Here is a 20177-nt window from a genome sequence, read left to right on the forward strand (position 1 = left end):
AGTAACGCCTCATGCTCGACTCCGGCCATGGTCTCGGGTAAGAGGTGTTACATACAAAATGTAAGTTAAATTGTATTAAAGTAAGGTATAGCTGAAGAAACTTGTATGTGTGTAAATATGTATTAATTGAATAAGTTTAAAATATTTTGTTATGATTCATTTACCTATTTATTTTTGTAGTGCTTATTAAGCCTTCACTGGCTTAACGTGTTTATTTTTAACGCGTAGTAACAATTAGACTTGAAGAGGTAGAGTCGGGTTAGGAGATTTCTCATCTAATCACATCCTCAAGAGCTTCAAGAGTAGGTATCATATTTTGAATTAAAATGGCATGTACATAGGTAAACTAAATGTGTTCCCATGTGTTAGGGACTAAAATACAAACTCTTGAAACTCTATCTATTTTGGTTTTACTTGAAGTATTTTAATTCTATATGAAATGAATTATTGAAACTATAAGTATGTTTGCAAATCTGGTTTGCTAATATGATGATTATGATTGATTTCAAGTAGTTTTAAGTAATTTTAATATATTTTGAATTGGTCTTAAGTGTTGAGAAGAATATATATATTGCAAGGGGTTTTAGTGAACTTTTAGACTGATTTTTGCCAAATTTTACCAAGGGTCTAGGTATTGATACCTAGGCTATGAAATACAAAATTTCCAAAATAGGATGTGATTTTGGTATCGTTTTTGTCATTGGTATCGATATTTTTTCCCTTATTTTGAGTAGAAATAGTGTTAAAATCATTTCCAAACATAATCTAACGTCCAATAATGATCCCACACGTTTATATTAATAGTTTTTGAGTTAAATAAGTTAAAATCCTATGTATAAATGCTTAAATTAAATAGTGTCTAGCCAAAACCATTTTGACACAAAATGTAATAGTCTTATACGAGTCTGTACGATCAGACCGGGTATATGGGTGTTACAAATAACATCGTTATCAATTTAGATACTAATTTTAAAAGAAATAACAGTTATAATTTTGAATTCCTAACATTATTTCTTCTATGTAAACATTGTTTAGTTGTTTTTTTCATTTTCTTGCACTCTAGAATTTTCACTTGTGAGTTTTAGTACTTTAGTTGAATAGTAAAATATAAATATTGAAAATTATAAAAGTTTGGGTGAGTATTTTCGTTATTAATTATTACTCAATTGAGTTAGTGTTTGATTAATTTATGACATTAAAATTAGTAAAAATTAGTTTTTTATATTTTTATATCCATCTTACAATTTATATTTGAGGTTCGTAGACTCTTTCTAACTATATTCTTTAAATTTCTTTTTTTTCATACCGTTTTTAATACTTAATTTTCATTAATTTATTTATGATATGGTTTATTGATCATGCATAAATTTATATTTGAGAACCTAAAAAATTATTTTATATATTAAATTAGATAAATAGTTGCATAATTAAATACAAATAATTTTTAAATATAATAATGAAAATAATTGTTGACTTTCTGGTTTAATCATGGCATGCTGTCCACATCTAATCACCACACCTTATGAAAAATTGTCATAGCTTCTGAATTTTTCAAAATTTAATTAATAAATGTCATGTCAATCTTAATTTTTATCATCATTTCATTATCGACTATAATTAAATTATCATATTATTTTTTTAAAAAATTAAATTTTCGCCATCACTAAATTATAAAAAATAAAATTTCAAAATTTTTCTTTAATTTTAATTAAAAATGGAATTGTTATGGTTACATGTGTAAAAGAATTAAATAAATTATGAATGTATTCGAATAAGGCCAAATTCCAGTCCATCGTTGTTCCTAAACATTGAATTATTGGCTCCAACCCTTCCATTTAATTACTTGCTTTTCCTGGTTTTTTTCATTAATGGTATTTGGTTTTTCTGAAAAAATTATTAATCAATTTTTAAAAGTTTTATATTTAAGCTAAAATATGAATATTCTCCTACTACGGTACATTTCTTGGTATATAGTAGGGTTGTAACTCGCAACACTAAAACTTACACACTTCGTAAAAATCACAAAAATATATACACCTCATCTATGAATGAATTATCAAATCCATCGTACAATGGTTCGACTTGTTAATTAATATGTAAGGGTTATCGTGTACGTTTTGATTATTTAATTTTAAAAATTATAAAATTATAAAATAATTACTAAATTATTTAGAAATATTAAAGTTATTGGAATATTAAAATCGTTATTAAATGATATTATTTTCTACAATTTAATTTCTTTTACAAAACAGTTTTGAACCTTATAAATTTACTACTCAAAATTTAAACAGTTTTTTTCACTAATTTCCGACACTAACTGTCGAATTGACTTATGATTGTTCTACTTTTTTATGGATACTAACAGTGTCGAATTGACTTAGGATTTTTCTACTTTTTTATGGGTACTAACTCACCAAATCAACTAGAGTTTTTTTAAAAAAAAAAAACTTAATAACCCGATAACTTAAACAAAAAAATTTTAAATAATTCAATAACATTTTATAATTTTTAAAATTACAAAGATGAATTTAACACTATTAATCGAATCCGTATAAATTTAGGAGAAAAAAAAAGTACGTGGTGGCCACGGCCATGAAAATCATACAGGATTCGTCGCAGTTGTATAAGAACCTCTAAAAACTCATGAAACTTAAAACTAGTGATCCAAATCTCTCGTCGAATTGAAGGCGTTCACATGCAGACAAACAATCACCATAACTATTTTAATTTCATCGTAATGCAGCAAGTCTTTGTTCTTTTCTTCGTTTACTTTCTTATAAATGTTTTTAAGATTATAATCTTGCATGATCGAAAGAAAAAAAGAAAAAAAGAAAAAAAAGTTGAAGGTTTAAGACCAGAACAACAATGGCGTTAGCCGCTACATACAAAGTGGTTCTCGGCTCAATAGCCTTTGCAATCTTCTGGGTATTAGCTGTTTTCCCTGCCGTCCCACTTCTACCAATCGGAAGAACCGCCGGGTCTTTACTCGGTGCCATGCTTATGGTTTTATTCAGAGTAATAACCCCAGATGAAGCTTATGCCGCCATTGATCTACCAATCTTGGGTCTTTTATTCGGCACCATGGTCGTTAGTATTTATCTCGAAAGAGCCGATATGTTTAAGTATTTAGGTAAATTGCTTTCATGGAAAAGTAAAGGAGCTAAGGATTTAATCTGTAGAATCTGTTTGGTTTCTGCGATTTCAAGTGCTTTTTCACTAATGATACTTCTTGTGTGATATTAACCGAGTTTGTATTGAAAATTGCAAGGCAACATAATTTGCCTCCTCACCCATTTTGTTAGCACTTGCTTCGAGTGCTAATATAGGTTCTTCGGCTACTCCGATTGGGAATCCACAGAATTTGGTGATTGCTGTTCAAAGTAAGATTTCTTTTGGGGATTTTCTTGTTGGGGTTTTGCCGGCAATGCTGGTTGGTGGGTCGGTGAATGCTTTGATACTTATAATTATGTATTGGAGATTGTTATCTGTTCATAAAGATGAAGAAGATGGGACTGGTGAAATAGTGGGTGAAGATGATGTGAGTTCACATCGGTTTTCGCCGGCCACAATGTCACATATTTCAGCTTCGAATTCAATGGATCATGTTCAGAGCTCTCCTAATAGCATTAATGGAAGTTTAGCAACTCACCTTGACAGCCTTAGGAACCGAGTCAACTCGGGCGATCAACTTGAAATCCAGAGGTCACCTTGTGGTTCGATTGATTCAAATGATATATCATCGCCGGCTCAATTTTCAGAGGAAAAAGAATCAAAAACAGAGCATTGGAAGAACAAGATGTGGAAATTATGTGTTTATTTAGTCACTATTGGGATGTTGGTTGCTTTGCTTATGGGTTTGAATATGTCATGGACAGCCATTACAGCATCATTGGCACTTGTTGTTCTTGATTTTAAGGATGCAAGGCCTTGCTTGGAAAAGGTTTCTGAATTAAGATTACAGAGTGGGATTTTAAGTTTTGATTTTTTTTTTTGAATGATTAAAAAAGGTTTGCTTGTTTTTTTGTATGAACAGGTATCGTATTCGCTTTTGCTTTTCTTCTGTGGAATGTTTATTACGGTGGAAGGGTTCAATAAAACTGGGATTCCAAGTACTCTTTGGAACTTTATGGAACCCCATGCCAATGTCGATCGTGTTTCCGGGATTGCGGTTTTAGCTGCCGTTATTCTTCTCCTCTCCAATGTGGCTTCCAACGTACCAACCGGTAAAATATATTAGAATGGAGAAATATTTGAAGTCTTGTTTATCCGAAATTTGATCGATCCTTTAATGGATCGATATTATCCTCAGGTCAAGTTAATTTCTTGTTTCTGATTTAAAGAGAATCCAAGTGATTGAGATTGTCTAAAGAGGCAGTAAGTTCACAGAGTAGAAACGTCTTGTCAGATTGGACCATGTATGGATTATGGTCATTTATTATAGGTGTTCTCGCTTTGTGAACTTATCGTCTCTTAAAACAACCTCAGGAACTCAAACTCTCCATAGAGTCATGAGATAAAACTTCGGCTTGACCTAGAAATAATACCGATCTGTTAAGAGGTTTATCGACTCTGAATGAACGACATCTCCCCTAAAACACACACACACAATTTCCCCTAAAAAAAACACATATATATATTATTAAATTTTTCAATTCGATTCAATTGAGTCGTACCAATTCTCAAAAAAAAAATTTTATTATTAAATTTATTGCCTACAAGATTACAGATTTTTATATAAATTTGGACAAATTTTGATGTTAGTCCTATATTTTGACAAATTTGAAATTTAATCCCTATACTTCAAAATAAAAACAATTCAATCCTCATACCTTTTTTATTTAATAATTTTAGACCAATCATTGTCTTCGTCAGTAATTTTAATTAAAATTTGCTAATATAACATGTTTACTTCTCGTCAATCATATTCATGTTACATGAAGACAATCAAATCATCATGTCAAATTGACAAATTTTGATAAAAAATACTTATAATTTTAATGATTGAACAAAAAATAGTATGACTTGATGTTTAAGCTTTAAACTACACTAAATCTTAAATTTTATAAACTACATCAACTAACAGCATATTTTATAAAATTTTGTCTAAGTAGAGTAACTAACAGTTTCTCTTGGCACAAATATATATGTATGTTCTTCAGTTCTGTTGCTTGGAGGGAGAGTGGCGGCATCAGCCGCGGCGATATCAGCAAGTGAAGAGAAGAAAGCATGGCTGATATTAGCATGGGTGAGCACGGTAGCCGGAAACCTGTCGTTGTTGGGATCGGCGGCGAACTTGATAGTATGTGAGCAAGCTCGTCGAGTACCACATCTTGGCTACACATTGTCTTTCTGGAATCACCTTAAATTTGGAGTTCCTTCTACGCTTATAGTCACTGCAATTGGTTTGACACTTATTAGATGATTATTACAACATAAACAGAATTAATTATAAATTGTTTAAAATATGTCATAAGCATCCGACCAAATCCTTAAAGCCTAGAAGACATATTCCCCAGGTAAGTACAGCACGATATGGATACTTTGGTTAGTTCAGAGAATTTTGGTTCAACAGACTCTAATATGATGCGATTTTCAATTCTTCTGAGCTCTGAGAGAACATTGGATGCTCCTGATCTCGTCGACGATTTTTACCTGAATTTATTGGAGTGGGGCAGCAGCAATGTACTAGCAATAGCACTCGGGAACACTGTGTATCTGTGGGATGCTTCAGATAGTTCTACTTCAGAACTTGTCACCGTTGATGACGAAAAGGGACCAGTAACAAGTGTGAATTGGGCTCCTGATGGTCGGCATATTGCCATTGGCTTGAACAATTCCGAAGTACTACCATGGGATTCGACTGCCAACCGACAGGTTCCATATTAAAGTCTTTGCCGAACATTTTGCAGCTTCTTCTTATTGTTCCTCCATTTTTAAATTTTTCCCTTTGTTGCTGCAGCTGCGTACTCTGAGAGGTTGTCACAGATCAAGAGTGGGTTCAATGGAATGGAACAATCACATTCCCACAACAGGAGGAATGGATGGTCAGATTGTTAACAACGATGTGAGAATTAGATCCCATGTTGTTGAAACTTACAGAGGCCACCAGCAAGAGGTTTGCGGGCTGAAATGGTCGGCTTCCAGGCAACAACTAGCCAGCGGAGGCAATGATAATGTTGTTCACATATGGGATAGGTCCATGGCATCTTCAAATTCACTAACTCAATGGCTACACAGGTTGGAGGAGCATACCTCAGCTGTCAAAGCCCTTGCCTGGTGCCCTTTCCAGAGCAACTTGCTGGCCACAGGTGGAGGTGGCGGCGATCGCACCATAAAATTTTGGAACACACATACTGGTGCATGCTTGAATTCAGTTGATACCGGCTCCCAGGTTTGCTCATTACTATGGAGCAAGAATGAGAGGGAGCTATTGAGTTCCCATGGGTTTACTCAGAATCAATTAACTCTTTGGAAATATCCATCGATGGTGAAGATGGCAGAGCTAACGGGTCATATATGTAGAGTACTTTACATGGCTCAAAGCCCTGGTGGGTGCACAGTGGCATCAGCAGCAGGGGATGAGACTCTAAGATTCTGGAATGTTTTTGGGGTTCCAGAAGTGGCTAAAACTGCTCCGAAAGTGAACCGTGAGCCATTCTCTCAGTTGAACCGTATCCGGTGATGAAGAAAAAGACTAGGAGTAGTGGCGGTGCCGTTGGATTCTTTGTTTTGTAAAGTTTTTCCTCTGATGGCATGTGTAGAGTAATGTTAGGGATAGTGGGATAAATTGTTCATCCCCGTCTACATTATATTTTCAGCTCCTTATTGAAATTGTTTCCTACTCTTGAATTTTTAATCTGCTCACATATTGAATTGGATAAATGAAAGAAATTCTTAGGTTAAATTCTACTATTATTATATGAGCTTTATGAAAATTATGAATTTTAGTCTCTATATATTTGGTTTATTCTAGTTTTTATAATTTTGGAATTGATCAATTTTGATAATAATATTACGGAGGCTTATGTACTAGATGTTAGATTGTATTTTAACCCTTATATTAAAAATAGACAAATTAATCTATCTACATTAGATCAAAGAACAAATTACCCTTTCTGTTAAAAAATTTATGTTACTTTTACTGTTAAAAGTTAACATGGTTGACAAAAACAACCCAATAGTAGTAAGTAGTATGTGATATGCCATGTATATAAAGACCAAGGGTCCGCTTGTTTGGTGGAAAATGTTTTTCGGAAAACATTTTCCGGATTTTCCGGCATTTGTTTGGTGGAAAATGAATTCCTAAAGGAAAACATTCTCCAAAACACGAGTAAATCAATTCCCAATTTCCGGAAAACGTCTTACCGATTTGGAATCCGTAAGACATTTTCCATTCCCTTCTCTTCACTCTCATCACAGTGGTTCTCCCTTCCTCTCTATCCATCAGCCTCCGCCGTTCCTCCTCATCTCTGTTCGTTGGCCTTGTCATCTCTGTCGGTCGACCATCGTCAAGTCTGTATTTTGAAGAAACCTTAAAAAATTAGCAGCCACAGGTATATCACTATCTTCTTTCTTATTTATGCTCATGCTGGTTCTCTTCTAATGGCAGATTTGTAATGCATGTTGGTTCACCTCTTCTCGTTAGGTTGCTAAAAAATTACAGCTTGAATCGTCACCGCTTCTCGCGATTCATCGAAGGTAGATTTCTACTCACATTCTTGTTTGCAAGCTCTAGGATTTAATTGTTAGGGGTTTCTGCATATTTGTATTAGTATTTTATTTTTTATTTTGTTCGATTGCTGAGGTTCGACAAATGAAGTAGGATTGAGATGTAAACTTGAGGAATTAAAAATTGGTAATTTTTTAGCTTCAACTGGCTTTAGTGTGTTAAATAAAGCATTTTATTTGATGAAACTAGATTTTGTTGATTAGTCAGGGATTTTGTTCATTTCAATCTTGGCTTGGATTTAAATTGGGGAATATTTTGAAAGGGCAGCATACATTACATACATACATACATTCACATATATGTTTTTCAGTTTTTTATTACAGTAATAACATGAGCCATGTATATACATGTATATACTGTTGGGAGTTGGGACATATGTTCCAAATATAATAGACATGTGATCTCAAACAAATATTTAGTTTTTCTTGTAATAAATTGTATTTCTCCGTGCATTCTCCTTCTATACATTTCATTTAATGGATTATTGGGTACTTTTTCTAATTATGGGTTTCACCCTGCTTGCTTCTCCTTATGGTTCTTGGTTGAATTACTTGCATTAATTGTAATCATTATTTCGTTTAGAATAGTTAATTGGATCATGAATTTATTATTTTAAATGTAGATATATTATGCCTCTCCTTGTTTTATTTTAAGAACAGTAAACCTCAAATGCATTAACCTGGTGTACAATCGGGAAATGAGAGTCCTTGCAACTCAACAAAGCTAGTTCAAGTTGTCGATGTACAATCTCAATGAGATTGATATTTAATTGATATATATTTTTAGTTTGTTGCTCAGCTGGAGGTATAGTAAAATAAATGGCAGTGTTCTTCTGCTCGAGTTTGGTTATTTTGCTGAAATTTATTTGTTGGGCTAATTTTTTTGAATTATGATTCTATCTTAAGTCATAATGTGTTAATGATATGGTTGTAAAAGGTTTTTCCACACATAAACCCTGATTATGTTTTAAGCTTTATCAATCTCTGATTCATGATTTTGATTCTGATTCTAATATGTTTGTTTTATTAAATTTGTGCCCAGAGATGGGCAAACAGCCTTGGTAGCAATTTTTGTTTTGATGCATGAGAGGTGATTTACATAAAGGAGTTACACAGTTTAGAAACTTATTTAAATAAAAGGTAAATTGAATTGGTGGTTCAATCATGATTTAACATTCATTTGGGTTTTACTGGAAAGTGCCTTAAGTAAACTATTATAGTGCTATTACGTAAATATCTAATTGATCTTAATTCTCTGTAGCTTTTGATTATTGAGTTAGTGAAGTTATTGTGTGATTCAGAGCATTGGGTATTGCTTAGAATTTCTAGTTGATTGTAAACATGTGCCACTTGCTACCCGTTATAAAGTCAGGATAAATTTTAGGATCACTAATCTATAAAGTTAGGATTGAAAATCATTTATTGCAATCTGTAAGACACTTATGAATATAACATAAAAAATTGATCCTCATATATGAGGGGAAGAGATGAATATATTTGTTGATGAATTTGTCTTGCTGCATGCAGTAATTCTGTAGCTAGGGAGCGAAAAGGTGCTCTAATAAGTTCTGTGATGGTTTATACATATAAATGCCAGTTAGTTGAAGATTGAAAAGTTACTTGGAAGAAAAAATGAACCTATCTGTTGGACGTTAGAGGTTAAACAATCGAAAAATTGACTATTCAATGTTTTGAAAAGAATCTAACCATGCCTCATGAATATCCATAAGCTCCAGTGACGTTGCATAGGGGTTATTTTTATTGATGAATATTTATCTGAAATGTTTTGTTGGATGTTTATCTAGTAGGAAAATATATTTATTGATGAATTTTAGACTATGAAATATGAAGAAAGATTAATTTTATGGAGGGACCAAAATTGAGTTATAAAATTTTGCAAACATTATAATATAATTTTATTATTGTACTATTTTTATAGCTTTCAATTTTTATAAATTAAAGAATAATTATTTTTTCTATTTGTGAGGGAGGCAAAAATACTTGACATCCTCTGTCGCCACATCTGTTTTTATGTATCTAACTTTTAATAAAAAATTTATACTTTACAATCAGTTCCATTGGGTTCCATTTTGATAGCAAAGTTTATATGCCCAAGAATATGCAATGTTTAATTAAAATATATTTTGATTACGTGATACCGAAAATAATTAAAATAATATATTTAAAACTAATACTGATATGATTAATATTTTAACGAACTAACCATTGAATTCATTAATATACTTGTACTTGTCATGCATGTAAAATTATAAATTGATCTAAAATATTGTATATATTAATATTTATTGAAGTATTGGTACAAAGAAAGTAGCTTATAATTTCTCAAAAATTATTAAAATTACAAAGAAAGTAGCTTAATTTCTCAAAAATTATTAATGCAATTATAATTAGCTTGATATGTATGTATGCACTTTAGTCATGGTAACTTTTAGTCATATATGTGATCTTATGAAAATCTTGCATCTTTTTGTAGTGATCAAATATTTATTTATAAATAAATCATTGCAATATATGTAAAATAATTTAAAATATAAATTTATTAATATGTATATAAATTTATTAATATATGTAAAAACAGCTTTTCCGGAAAATATTTTCAGGAAATCTGCCAAACAACAGGAAATATTTTACACAGATTCATCCAAACACCAGAAAAGTAAATCATTTTTCGAAAAATATTTTACTTGCAAACAAACGGAGCCTAATTTGGAAATGACTTTTATAAAGATTGGAATTTTGAAATTTAAAAAATATAACGACTAAAATTGACCAAATTTTAGAGAGGCTAAATCAATATTTTGCAAAATATAGGCACTTAATAATAAAATTTAACCAAAATATTATTAGTTGAGATTTATATGTATTAAAAATAACACCATTATCAATTTAGATACTAAATCTTATTTTAAAAGAAATAACAGTTATAATTTTGAATTCCTAACATTATTTCTTCTATGTAAACATTGTTTAGTTAATTTTTCATATTTCTTGCACTCTAGAATTTTCAGTTGTGGGTTTTAGTAATTTGGTTGAATAGTAAAATATAAATATCGAAAATTATAAAAATTTGGGTGATTATTTTTGTTATTATTTATTACTCAATTGAGTTAGTACTCGATTAATTCATGACACTAAAATCAGTGAAAAATTTAATTTTTATATTATTTATAACCATTTTATAATTCATATTTAGGGTTAGTCGATATATATCGTTTCCAAAATTATCACATTGTACCAAAATCTTTTAAATATTTGTTATATTAATGAAATGATTTTAAACATGAATTATGATTAATTGATACGTAAGAAGACAGCATTTTGCTTATAAATATTTGACGAGTTGTTAATTCATTTAACCAAATATAATATTTTGCAATTCTTTATTAATGGCGGTCCAATTCCAAAATAGAAAATGGAAATAAAAAAGAAAATAGTTTTAGAGTTTGTAAAAATATACACATTTTAGTAAATAAAAAATAACAAATTTTGATTTTAAATTTAATACTTAGTTTTTCATTAATTTATTTATGATATGGTATATTGAGGGCAAATGACCAAAAAAAGCCATTTCTTTTTAAATTACCGTAATGGGCTAATTAGCTAATTATTTACCGGAATGGTCCATTTTTCGCGAAATCGCGTCCACGTCAGCGCGATGTCAGGGTACGCGCCAGGAAATCGCGTCCACGTCAGCGCGATTTGCTTACGTGGCATTAACAGTTTATGTTTTTTAGCTCGGAAAACTTTGAAAGGCCATAACTTTTCGCTCGGTTGTCCGATTGAGACGATTTTTTTTATTTCGAATAAATTTTCGAGATCTACGCGCTGACAAACTGCCCGCACTTTTCATCAAAAAAGATCATTTTTTACCCCTAAATTTTGATTTTTTCGGTTCAAAATTGAATTTTGTACTTGATGTTATTGATGTAATATTGAAGAGTTGATTGATTCAAAAGATTCAAAAGATTCAAAATTGTTACTAACAAGATTTGAACCAAGGTACTAAGGGAAAAGAGCAAGCATCTTAACCAACTAAGCTAAACTAATTAATTAATATATTATAAAAATACTGTTATTATCTTAATTATATTACTTACGTTCTAACGATTTATCAGACCTATTCCATACATGTGTCAAATCAGAAGAAATAATACAACAATTCTGTAAAAAAAATCCGGTGTTTACTCCGAATAAATAAGAAAAATAATGATTTGAATGTTTCAAAATTCAATTTTGAACCGAAAAAATCGAAATTTAGGGGCAAAAAGGATCTTTTTTGACGAAACGTAGATCTCGAAAAGTTATTCGAAATAAAAAAAATCGTCTCAATCGGACAACCGAGCGAAAAGTTATGGCCTTTCAAAGTTTTCCAAGCTCAACAAATAAACTGTTCATGCCACGTCAGCAAATCGCGTCCTAGAGGGAGCTATTTGTGTCCACGTCAGTAAATCGCGCTGACGTGGACGCGATTTCGCGAAAAATGGACCATTCAGGTAAATAATTAGCTAATTGGCCCATTTTAGTAATTTAAAAAAAAAAGGCTTTTTTTGGTCATTTGCCTGTATATTGATCATGCATAAATTTATATTTGAGAACCTTAAAAAAATTAATTTATATATTAAATTAGATAAATAGTTGCATAATTAAATACAAATAATTTTTAAAATATAATAATGAAAACATAGTTGTTGACTTTCTGGATTAATTATAGCATGCTGTCCACGTCAAAACACCACACCTTATGAAAAAATTGTCATAGCTATTAGGGTCGGTTTCTCTGAATTTTCAAAATTTAATAAACAAATGTCAATTTTTATTATCATTTCATTATCGACTATAATTAAATACAATGATAACTATTATTACAAGTAAACGTAACATGTTTAGTCTAACAAATAGAAATACTTAAAACCATTTAATTATCAAATTATTATTTTATTAGAAAAATTAAATTTTCGCCAACACTAAATTATAGAAAAATAAAATTTCAAAAATTTTCGTTAATTTTAATTAAAAAAGGAATTATTATGATTGCATGTTTAAAAGAATTAAATAAATTATGAATGTTTTCGAATAAGGCCAAATATAGTAATAAGAATACCAAAACTGGTCGCTGTTTTGGTCCCAAGAGTTAGGTCTTGGCTGTATGGAAAATGTAAGATGGTCCCAGTCCATCGTTGTTCCTAAACATTGAATTATTGGCTCCAACCCTTCCTGGTTTTTTCATTAATGGTATTTGTCTTTTTTGAAAAATTTATTAATCAATTTTTAAAAGTTTTATATTTAATCTAAAATATTAATATTTTCCTACTACGGTACATTTGTTAGTATATGGTAGGGTTGTAACTTGCATCATCAAAACCTACACACTTCATAAAAACCACAAAAATATATACACCTCATCTATGCATGAATTATCAATTACATTATATAATGATTCGTTTATATTTTGATTATTTAATTTTAAAAATTATAAAATAATAAAATAACAATTTTCTTCATTTTGGAATTCTTCTACTCTTTGATGATCACTAGCCTATCGTATTTATTGTCACTTAAAGTTTCTTAACCAGATGTTTTTAAAAAAATAAATTTAATAACCTAATAACTTAAATAAAAAATTTTCAAATAATTCAATAAATTACACACACGGCCACGGCCATGAAAAATGAAATCATACAGGATTCGTCGCAGTTGTATAAGAACCTCTAAAAACTCGAGAAACTTAAAACTACTGACCCAAATCTCTCATCGAATTAAAGGCGTTCACATGCAAACAAACAATGACCATAACTATTTTAATTTAATTGTAAAGCGGCAAGTCTTTGTTCTTTTCTTCGTTTACTTTCTTATAAATGTTTTTAAGATTATAATCCTGCATGATCGAAAGAAAAAAAAAAGAAAAAAAAGTCGAAGGTTTAAGACCAGAACAACAATGGCGTTAGCCGCTACATACAAAGTGGTTCTCGGCTCAATAGCCTTTGCAATCTTCTGGGTATTAGCTGTTTTCCCTGCCGTCCCACTTCTACCAATCGGAAGAACCGCCGGGTCTTTACTCGGTGCCATGCTTATGGTTTTATTCAGAGTAATAACCCCAGATGAAGCTTATGCCGCCATTGATCTACCCATCTTGGGTCTTTTATTCGGCACCATGGTCGTTAGTATTTATCTCGAAAGAGCCGATATGTTTAAGTATTTAGGTAAATTGCTTTCATGGAAAAGTAAAGGAGCTAAGGATTTAATCTGTAGAATCTGTTTGGTTTCTGCGATTTCAAGTGCTTTTTTCACTAATGATACTTCTTGTGTGATATTAACCGAGTTTGTATTGAAAATTGCAAGGCAACATAATTTGCCTCCTCACCCATTTTTGTTAGCACTTGCTTCGAGTGCTAATATAGGTTCTTCGGCTACTCCGATTGGGAATCCACAGAATTTGGTGATTGCTGTTCAAAGTAAGATTTCTTTTGGGGATTTTCTTGTTGGGGTTTTGCCGGCAATGCTGGTTGGTGTGTCGGTGAATGCTTTGATACTTATAATTATGTATTGGAGATTGTTATCTGTTCATAAAGATGAAGAAGATGGGACTGGTGAAATCGTGGGTGAAGATGATGTGAGTTCACATCGGTTTTCGCCGGCCACAATGTCACATATTTCAGCTTCGAATTCAATGGATCATGTTCAGAGCTCTCCTAATAACATTAATGGAAGTTTAGCAACTCACCTTGACAGCCTTAGGAACCGAGTCAACTCGGGCGATCAACTTGAAATCCAGAGGTCACCTTGTGGTTCGATTGATTCAAATGATATATCATCGCCGGCTCAATTTTCAGAGGAAAAAGAATCAAAAACAGAGCATTGGAAGAACAAGATGTGGAAATTATGTGTTTATTTAGTCACTATTGGGATGTTGGTTGCTTTGCTTATGGGTTTGAATATGTCATGGACAGCCATTACAGCATCATTGGCACTTGTTGTTCTTGATTTTAAGGATGCAAGGCCTTGCTTGGAAAAGGTTTCTGAATTAAGATTGCAGAGTGGGATTTTAAGTTTTGATTTTTTTTTTTTTGAATGATTAAAAAAGGTTTGCTTGTTTTTTTGTATGAGCAGGTATCGTATTCGCTTTTGCTTTTCTTCTGTGGAATGTTTATTACGGTGGAAGGGTTCAATAAAACTGGGATTCCAAGTACTCTTTGGAACTTTATGGAACCCCATGCCAAGGTCGATCGTGTTTCCGGGATTGCAGTTTTAGCTGTCGTTATTCTTCTCCTCTCCAATGTGGCTTCCAACGTACCAACCGGTAAAATATATTCTAACTTTTTTTTAGAATGGAGAAATATTTGGAGTCTCGTTTATCCGGAATTTGATCGATTCCTTAATGGATTGATATTGTCCTCAGGTTAAGTTAAGGTCTTGTCTTTGATTTGAAGAGAGTTCAAGTGATTGAGATTGTCTGAAGAGACAATAGGTTCATAGAGTAGAAATGTCTTGTTAGATTGGAACTTGCGTGGTTTATGGTCACTTATCATAAGTATTCTTGTGAACTTATCATCTCTTGAAACAACCTCAAGAACTCAAACTTTCCATAGAGTCATGAGATAAAACTTCGGCTTGACCTAAGAATAATACCGACCTGTTAAGAGGTTCATCGACTCTGAATGAACGACATTTTCGAGGACTTCTTAGGAAAGAATCAATCTCCCCTAAAAAACACATATATATATATATATTATTAAATTTATTGCCTACAAGATTACAGATTTTTTATATAAATTTGGACAAATTTTGATGTTAGTCATATATTCAGACAAAATTTGAGATTTAATCCCTATACTTAAAAGTAAAAACAATTCAATCCTTGTACCTTTTTTTTTATTTAATAATTTTAGACCAATCATTGTATTCTCTAGTAATTTTAATCAAAATTTACTAACATAACATGTTTATTTCTCGTCAATCATATTCATATTACATGAAAGCAGTCAAATCATCATGTCAATCGACAAATTTTAATAAAAAATACTTATAATTTTAATGATTGATAAAATAGTAAGACTTAATGTTTAAGTTTTAAAGTACACACTAAATCTTAAATTTTATAAACTACATCAACTAACAGCATATTTTATAAAATGTTGTCAAAGTACAGTAACTAACAGCTAATATATATGTATGTTCTTTAGTTCTGTTGCTTGGAGGGAGAGTGGCGGCATCAGCCGCTGCGATATCAGCAAGTGAAGAGAAGAAAGCATGGTTGATATTAGCATGGGTGAGCACGGTAGCCGGAAACCTGTCGTTGTTGGGATCGGCGGCGAACTTGATAGTATGTGAGCAAGCTCGTCGAGCACCACATCTTGGCTACACATTGTCTTTCTGGAATCACCTTAAATTTGGAGTTCCTTCTACGCTTATAGTCACTGCAATTGGTTTGACACTTATTAGATGATTATTACAACATAAACAGAATTAATTATAAATTGGTTAAAATATGTCATAACATCTGTACTCTTTTGTAAATTTAAAATTTAGTCCTTGTACTTTATTTTTAGGAATTTAATTTAAAATTTAGGTATAACTCATAACACTGTTAAAATTATTTTATTAAATTCAAGTTATTACAATGTCATTTTTGAGTTATATTGCTGACAAATGATATTTTTAAAATTTTCAAAATGTCACACTAACTAATTTAATAAAAACTAAATTCGAAAATGAAAAATACAATGACTAAATTTTAAATTTATGAAAAGAAAACATATTTTAACCATTATAAATTAGATTTGGACACAACTTACTATGTAGATAGAATTTTTTTCTCATCAATTTTATAAAAGCAATACGTAAAAAATTAAATGTAGCTTTAGATGAAATGATAAAATTAAGATAATAAAGTTGTTGATTTTATATAAAATATAAAAAGATAAGAATATAATTAAAATAATAAATTATTAGTAATTTTACAATTGAATTGAAACTCAACTAAGGAAGAGACTAATTTGAGAATCCATGACATTCACTTAATCAAGAACGGTGAGGTTTTTTATTATTAAAAAAAATATTTTAGGATCTTAAACTCAAAGTTAATCCAATAATTTCAATATAAGTTTAATATTCAAATCTCAATATTTACTGTAACACCCCTTACCCGTATTCCTTACCGGAACAGAGTATGAGGTATTACTAAATTTTTAAAAAATTTCGACAGCATTCCTACTTATTTTTGCTTAAACCTCCTGCAAATTTAGAACACATTCCAATATACCAACCAATTTTATTTGTATAAACACACATATAGTTTAACTATTAATAAACACTACATTTAAAAGGGAATCATAACATATATTTACATGATGATCCCACATTACATAAATTGTCTATACATGCCATAAAATTTCGGAACACTAGTAGTAAAATACCCCAAATGTGAAGGATAGTGTAGATGATTGTCTGACTTCGTTCCAATTTCCGAGTTGTTGGAAGTCACTATAACCAAGAGAAAAATAAAATCGAGTAAGCATATAGCTTAGTAAGTAAACACATGATAAATAAGTAATTACTCCCATAACTACACCAAAATATAAACTTATTCATGAATAACTTTATTGTTTAGGCAATTTCCAGCAAGCTGTTTTTCTGCGTCATAGTCGCTAATTTATTTTTATCTGGAGCTACAGGGCTCCAAATTGAGTTCCGTAAATTTTCCCTGAAACTAGACTCATATACCATTTCACCATAAAAATTTCAGAATTTTTCACCCAGCCAATTAGTACAGTTTATTCATTAAACCTTCCCCTGTTTCACTGCCCAACGGTTCTGACCCTTACTCACTAAAATTCACTTAACTCTCTGTACAAAATTTTAAAATGGTTTCGCTTGTTTCTAATAAAATAGACTCAATAAGGATTCCAGGGATATAAATTTCATGCCATAATTATTTTTTTCAATTTTGGTAATTTTCCAAAGTTAGAACAGGGATCTCGAAATCAATCCAGCCCTGTTTCAGTAAAATTCAGATATCTCCAAAATACAACTCCTTTGCTTATTCTATTTCTTTCATATGAGAATAGATACATTCAACTTCAATTTCATATATTATTCAGCTTCTCATTCATTTTCCACCATTTATGGTGATTTTTCAAAGTTACCCAATTGCTGTTGTTCAACACAGTTTATAATTAAATCGTTCCTTTTATGCTTTTTGATATTTTCTCCCATCTCATACATGGGTCGATTTAGTATTCAACTCAATATTTACCCCATAAAATTTTCCACCATATGGCAATATTCATCTTCCACACTTTTCGTTGAACACTGAATGTTAGCCGTTATTGGTGGATCCCGACTTAGCACCACCAATCGAATCGGGAATCAAGACTTAGCAACCCCTGGGAATCAAAGACATAGCAACCCCTTTTATTTCAAAGATATGGTGGATATCGCACTTAGCACCACCAATGAATCGGGAATCAGCACTTAGCAACCCCTCGGGGGAATCAGCACATAGCAACCCCCTTTCATTTTAAAGATATGGTGGATATCGACTTAGCACCACCAATGAAATCGGGAATCAAGACTTAGCAACCCCTGGGAATCAAGACATAGCAACCCCTTTCACATTTCAAAGATATGGTGGATCACGCACATAGCACCACCCATAAATCGGGAATCAGCACACAGCAACCCTTTTATATACAACATACTCCGCTTATTCCGAGTGTTCAACCCATAACCCATATATTGCAACCCTTTATCACCTTTCCGATTTAACAACATTTTTAGGATATTGCCAAAATTTATTTTAATTCCAAATAAATCTCAACATATATCAAATAATATCAAAATAATACATTAAGTCACGTGTTTACTTACCTCGTGCAAAATATCGTAATTTTGCACTTTACTCCACTATCTTTTCTTTTCCCGCTTGATATACTCTTCACGTCTTTCTTGATCTATAATAGCAAATTTAACTCGTTTATTATTCACATTTATTAAAATAATCCACCACCCAACTTTTGAAAATTACAATTTTTCCCCAAACTTTTGCATAATTACACTTTTGTCCCCAAGCTCGAAATTAAACTTCATCACTTATTCTTAAGTTTTATAACATGCTGAACATTTTTCCCTTCTATGGCAACATCAAATTCCCACTCCAACACATACTTTTGAATATTAATTATTTTTACCGATTATGTCTATTTACCCGTTTTCGCTTAAAATTGCTTAGCAAAAGTTGTTTAACATAATCTCTAGCTTCATATTCCACCATAAAACAGCAAAATAAACACATTTCACCTATGGATATTTTTCCAAATATGAACCCTAACACGAATTAATGGTAGAATAAGCTAAACCAAGTTACGGACTCCAAAATACGAAGAATATTAAAACGGGCTTAGAATCACTTACTATGGAGCTTGAAAGCTTAAAAACCCTAAATATGGCTTCCCCCTTGCTGATTTCGTTCACCATGAAGAAGATGAGCATATTTTGCCATCTTTTTCCCATTTAATTCTATTTAATAACCAAATGACTAAAATGCCCCCATTTAAAAAAAAATCTATTTCACCCATTTCTTATGTCTATTTTTGTCCATCAACTAACTAATGGTCTAATTACCACATAAATACCTCCAATTTAAAATTTCATAACAATTAGACACCCCTAAGATGTAGAACTCAACTTTTGCACTATTTACAATTTAGTCCTTTTGACTAAATTGAGTGCCCAAACGTCGAAATTTTCGAACGAAATTTTTACGAAAATTTTCCGTGAAATTTTAGACCATAAAAATATAATAATAACCATATTTTCCCTCGTCGGATTTGTGGTCCCGAAACCACTATTCCGACTAGGCCCAGAATTGGGCTGTTACATTTACGATAATTTTAATTATCTATTAAATCTTTATTTGAAACTTTGATTTTGTTTGTGCATGTATAACCATGTGCATACACCTAGTAATAACTAACAAGAAATGAATCGATAAAAGCATAATGGAGGTCTCTATATTAAGAGTTGTATTGTATTTTATTCTTTCAACTCAAAAAATGAGCAAATTAGTCCCTATATATTAGATCAAATAGTAAATTAATTCTTGTGTTAAAAATTTCTTCCATTTCTACTGTTTAAAACTATGCCTTGTACAAATGGATGAAAATTTTAATTTGCTTTTGATTTAACATACAAAAATTAATTTACCTATTTTTTGAGTAGAGAAGACAAAATATAACCAAACTCTTAGTACATAGGTCGCTATTATTAACAGAATTTTATATTGTTTTCCTTTTAGCAGTATTTATTTATTTATTGGATGGTTAGAATCTTCATTCATTAAGGTCCATCCAAATAGTTTAATATCTCTATTAGTAAGTTTCCAATAAAATTATATTAAGTTTCCCAGTTGCTTATTAAAGTCCAAATCTGAT

General features: G+C 31.2%; 3 protein-coding genes across 3 annotated transcripts; all 3 read left to right on the plus strand.

The window, feature by feature from the left end:
* Positions 1-2677: 2677 nt before the first annotated feature.
* On the plus strand, positions 2678-5422 carry LOC105801790 (silicon efflux transporter LSI2). The gene is given in 5 exon segments (XM_012633082.2): positions 2678-3208; positions 3211-3294; positions 3297-3940; positions 4034-4223; positions 5160-5422. Coding segments are annotated over 5 exon segments (1524 nt in total). The 5' UTR covers positions 2678-2865.
* A 110-nt stretch (positions 5423-5532) lies between these two features.
* Positions 5533-6904, plus strand: LOC105800879 (cell division cycle 20.2, cofactor of APC complex-like). The gene is made up of 2 exons (XM_012632250.2): positions 5533-5874; positions 5960-6904. The coding sequence occupies exons 1-2, from the start codon at positions 5533-5535 to the stop codon at positions 6680-6682; spliced, it is 1065 nt and encodes a 354-aa protein (XP_012487704.2). The 3' UTR covers positions 6683-6904.
* Positions 6905-13495: 6591 nt separating this feature from the next.
* Positions 13496-16372, plus strand: LOC105801789 (silicon efflux transporter LSI2). Its single transcript, XM_012633080.2, has 3 exons — positions 13496-14761; positions 14857-15046; positions 15930-16372. The coding sequence occupies exons 1-3, from the start codon at positions 13520-13522 to the stop codon at positions 16190-16192; spliced, it is 1695 nt and encodes a 564-aa protein (XP_012488534.1). The 5' UTR covers positions 13496-13519; the 3' UTR covers positions 16193-16372.
* Positions 16373-20177: the final 3805 nt, after the last annotated feature.

This window comes from Gossypium raimondii, chromosome 11, assembly GCF_025698545.1.
Source record: "Gossypium raimondii isolate GPD5lz chromosome 11, ASM2569854v1, whole genome shotgun sequence".
Classification (NCBI taxonomy): domain Eukaryota; kingdom Viridiplantae; phylum Streptophyta; class Magnoliopsida; order Malvales; family Malvaceae; genus Gossypium; species Gossypium raimondii.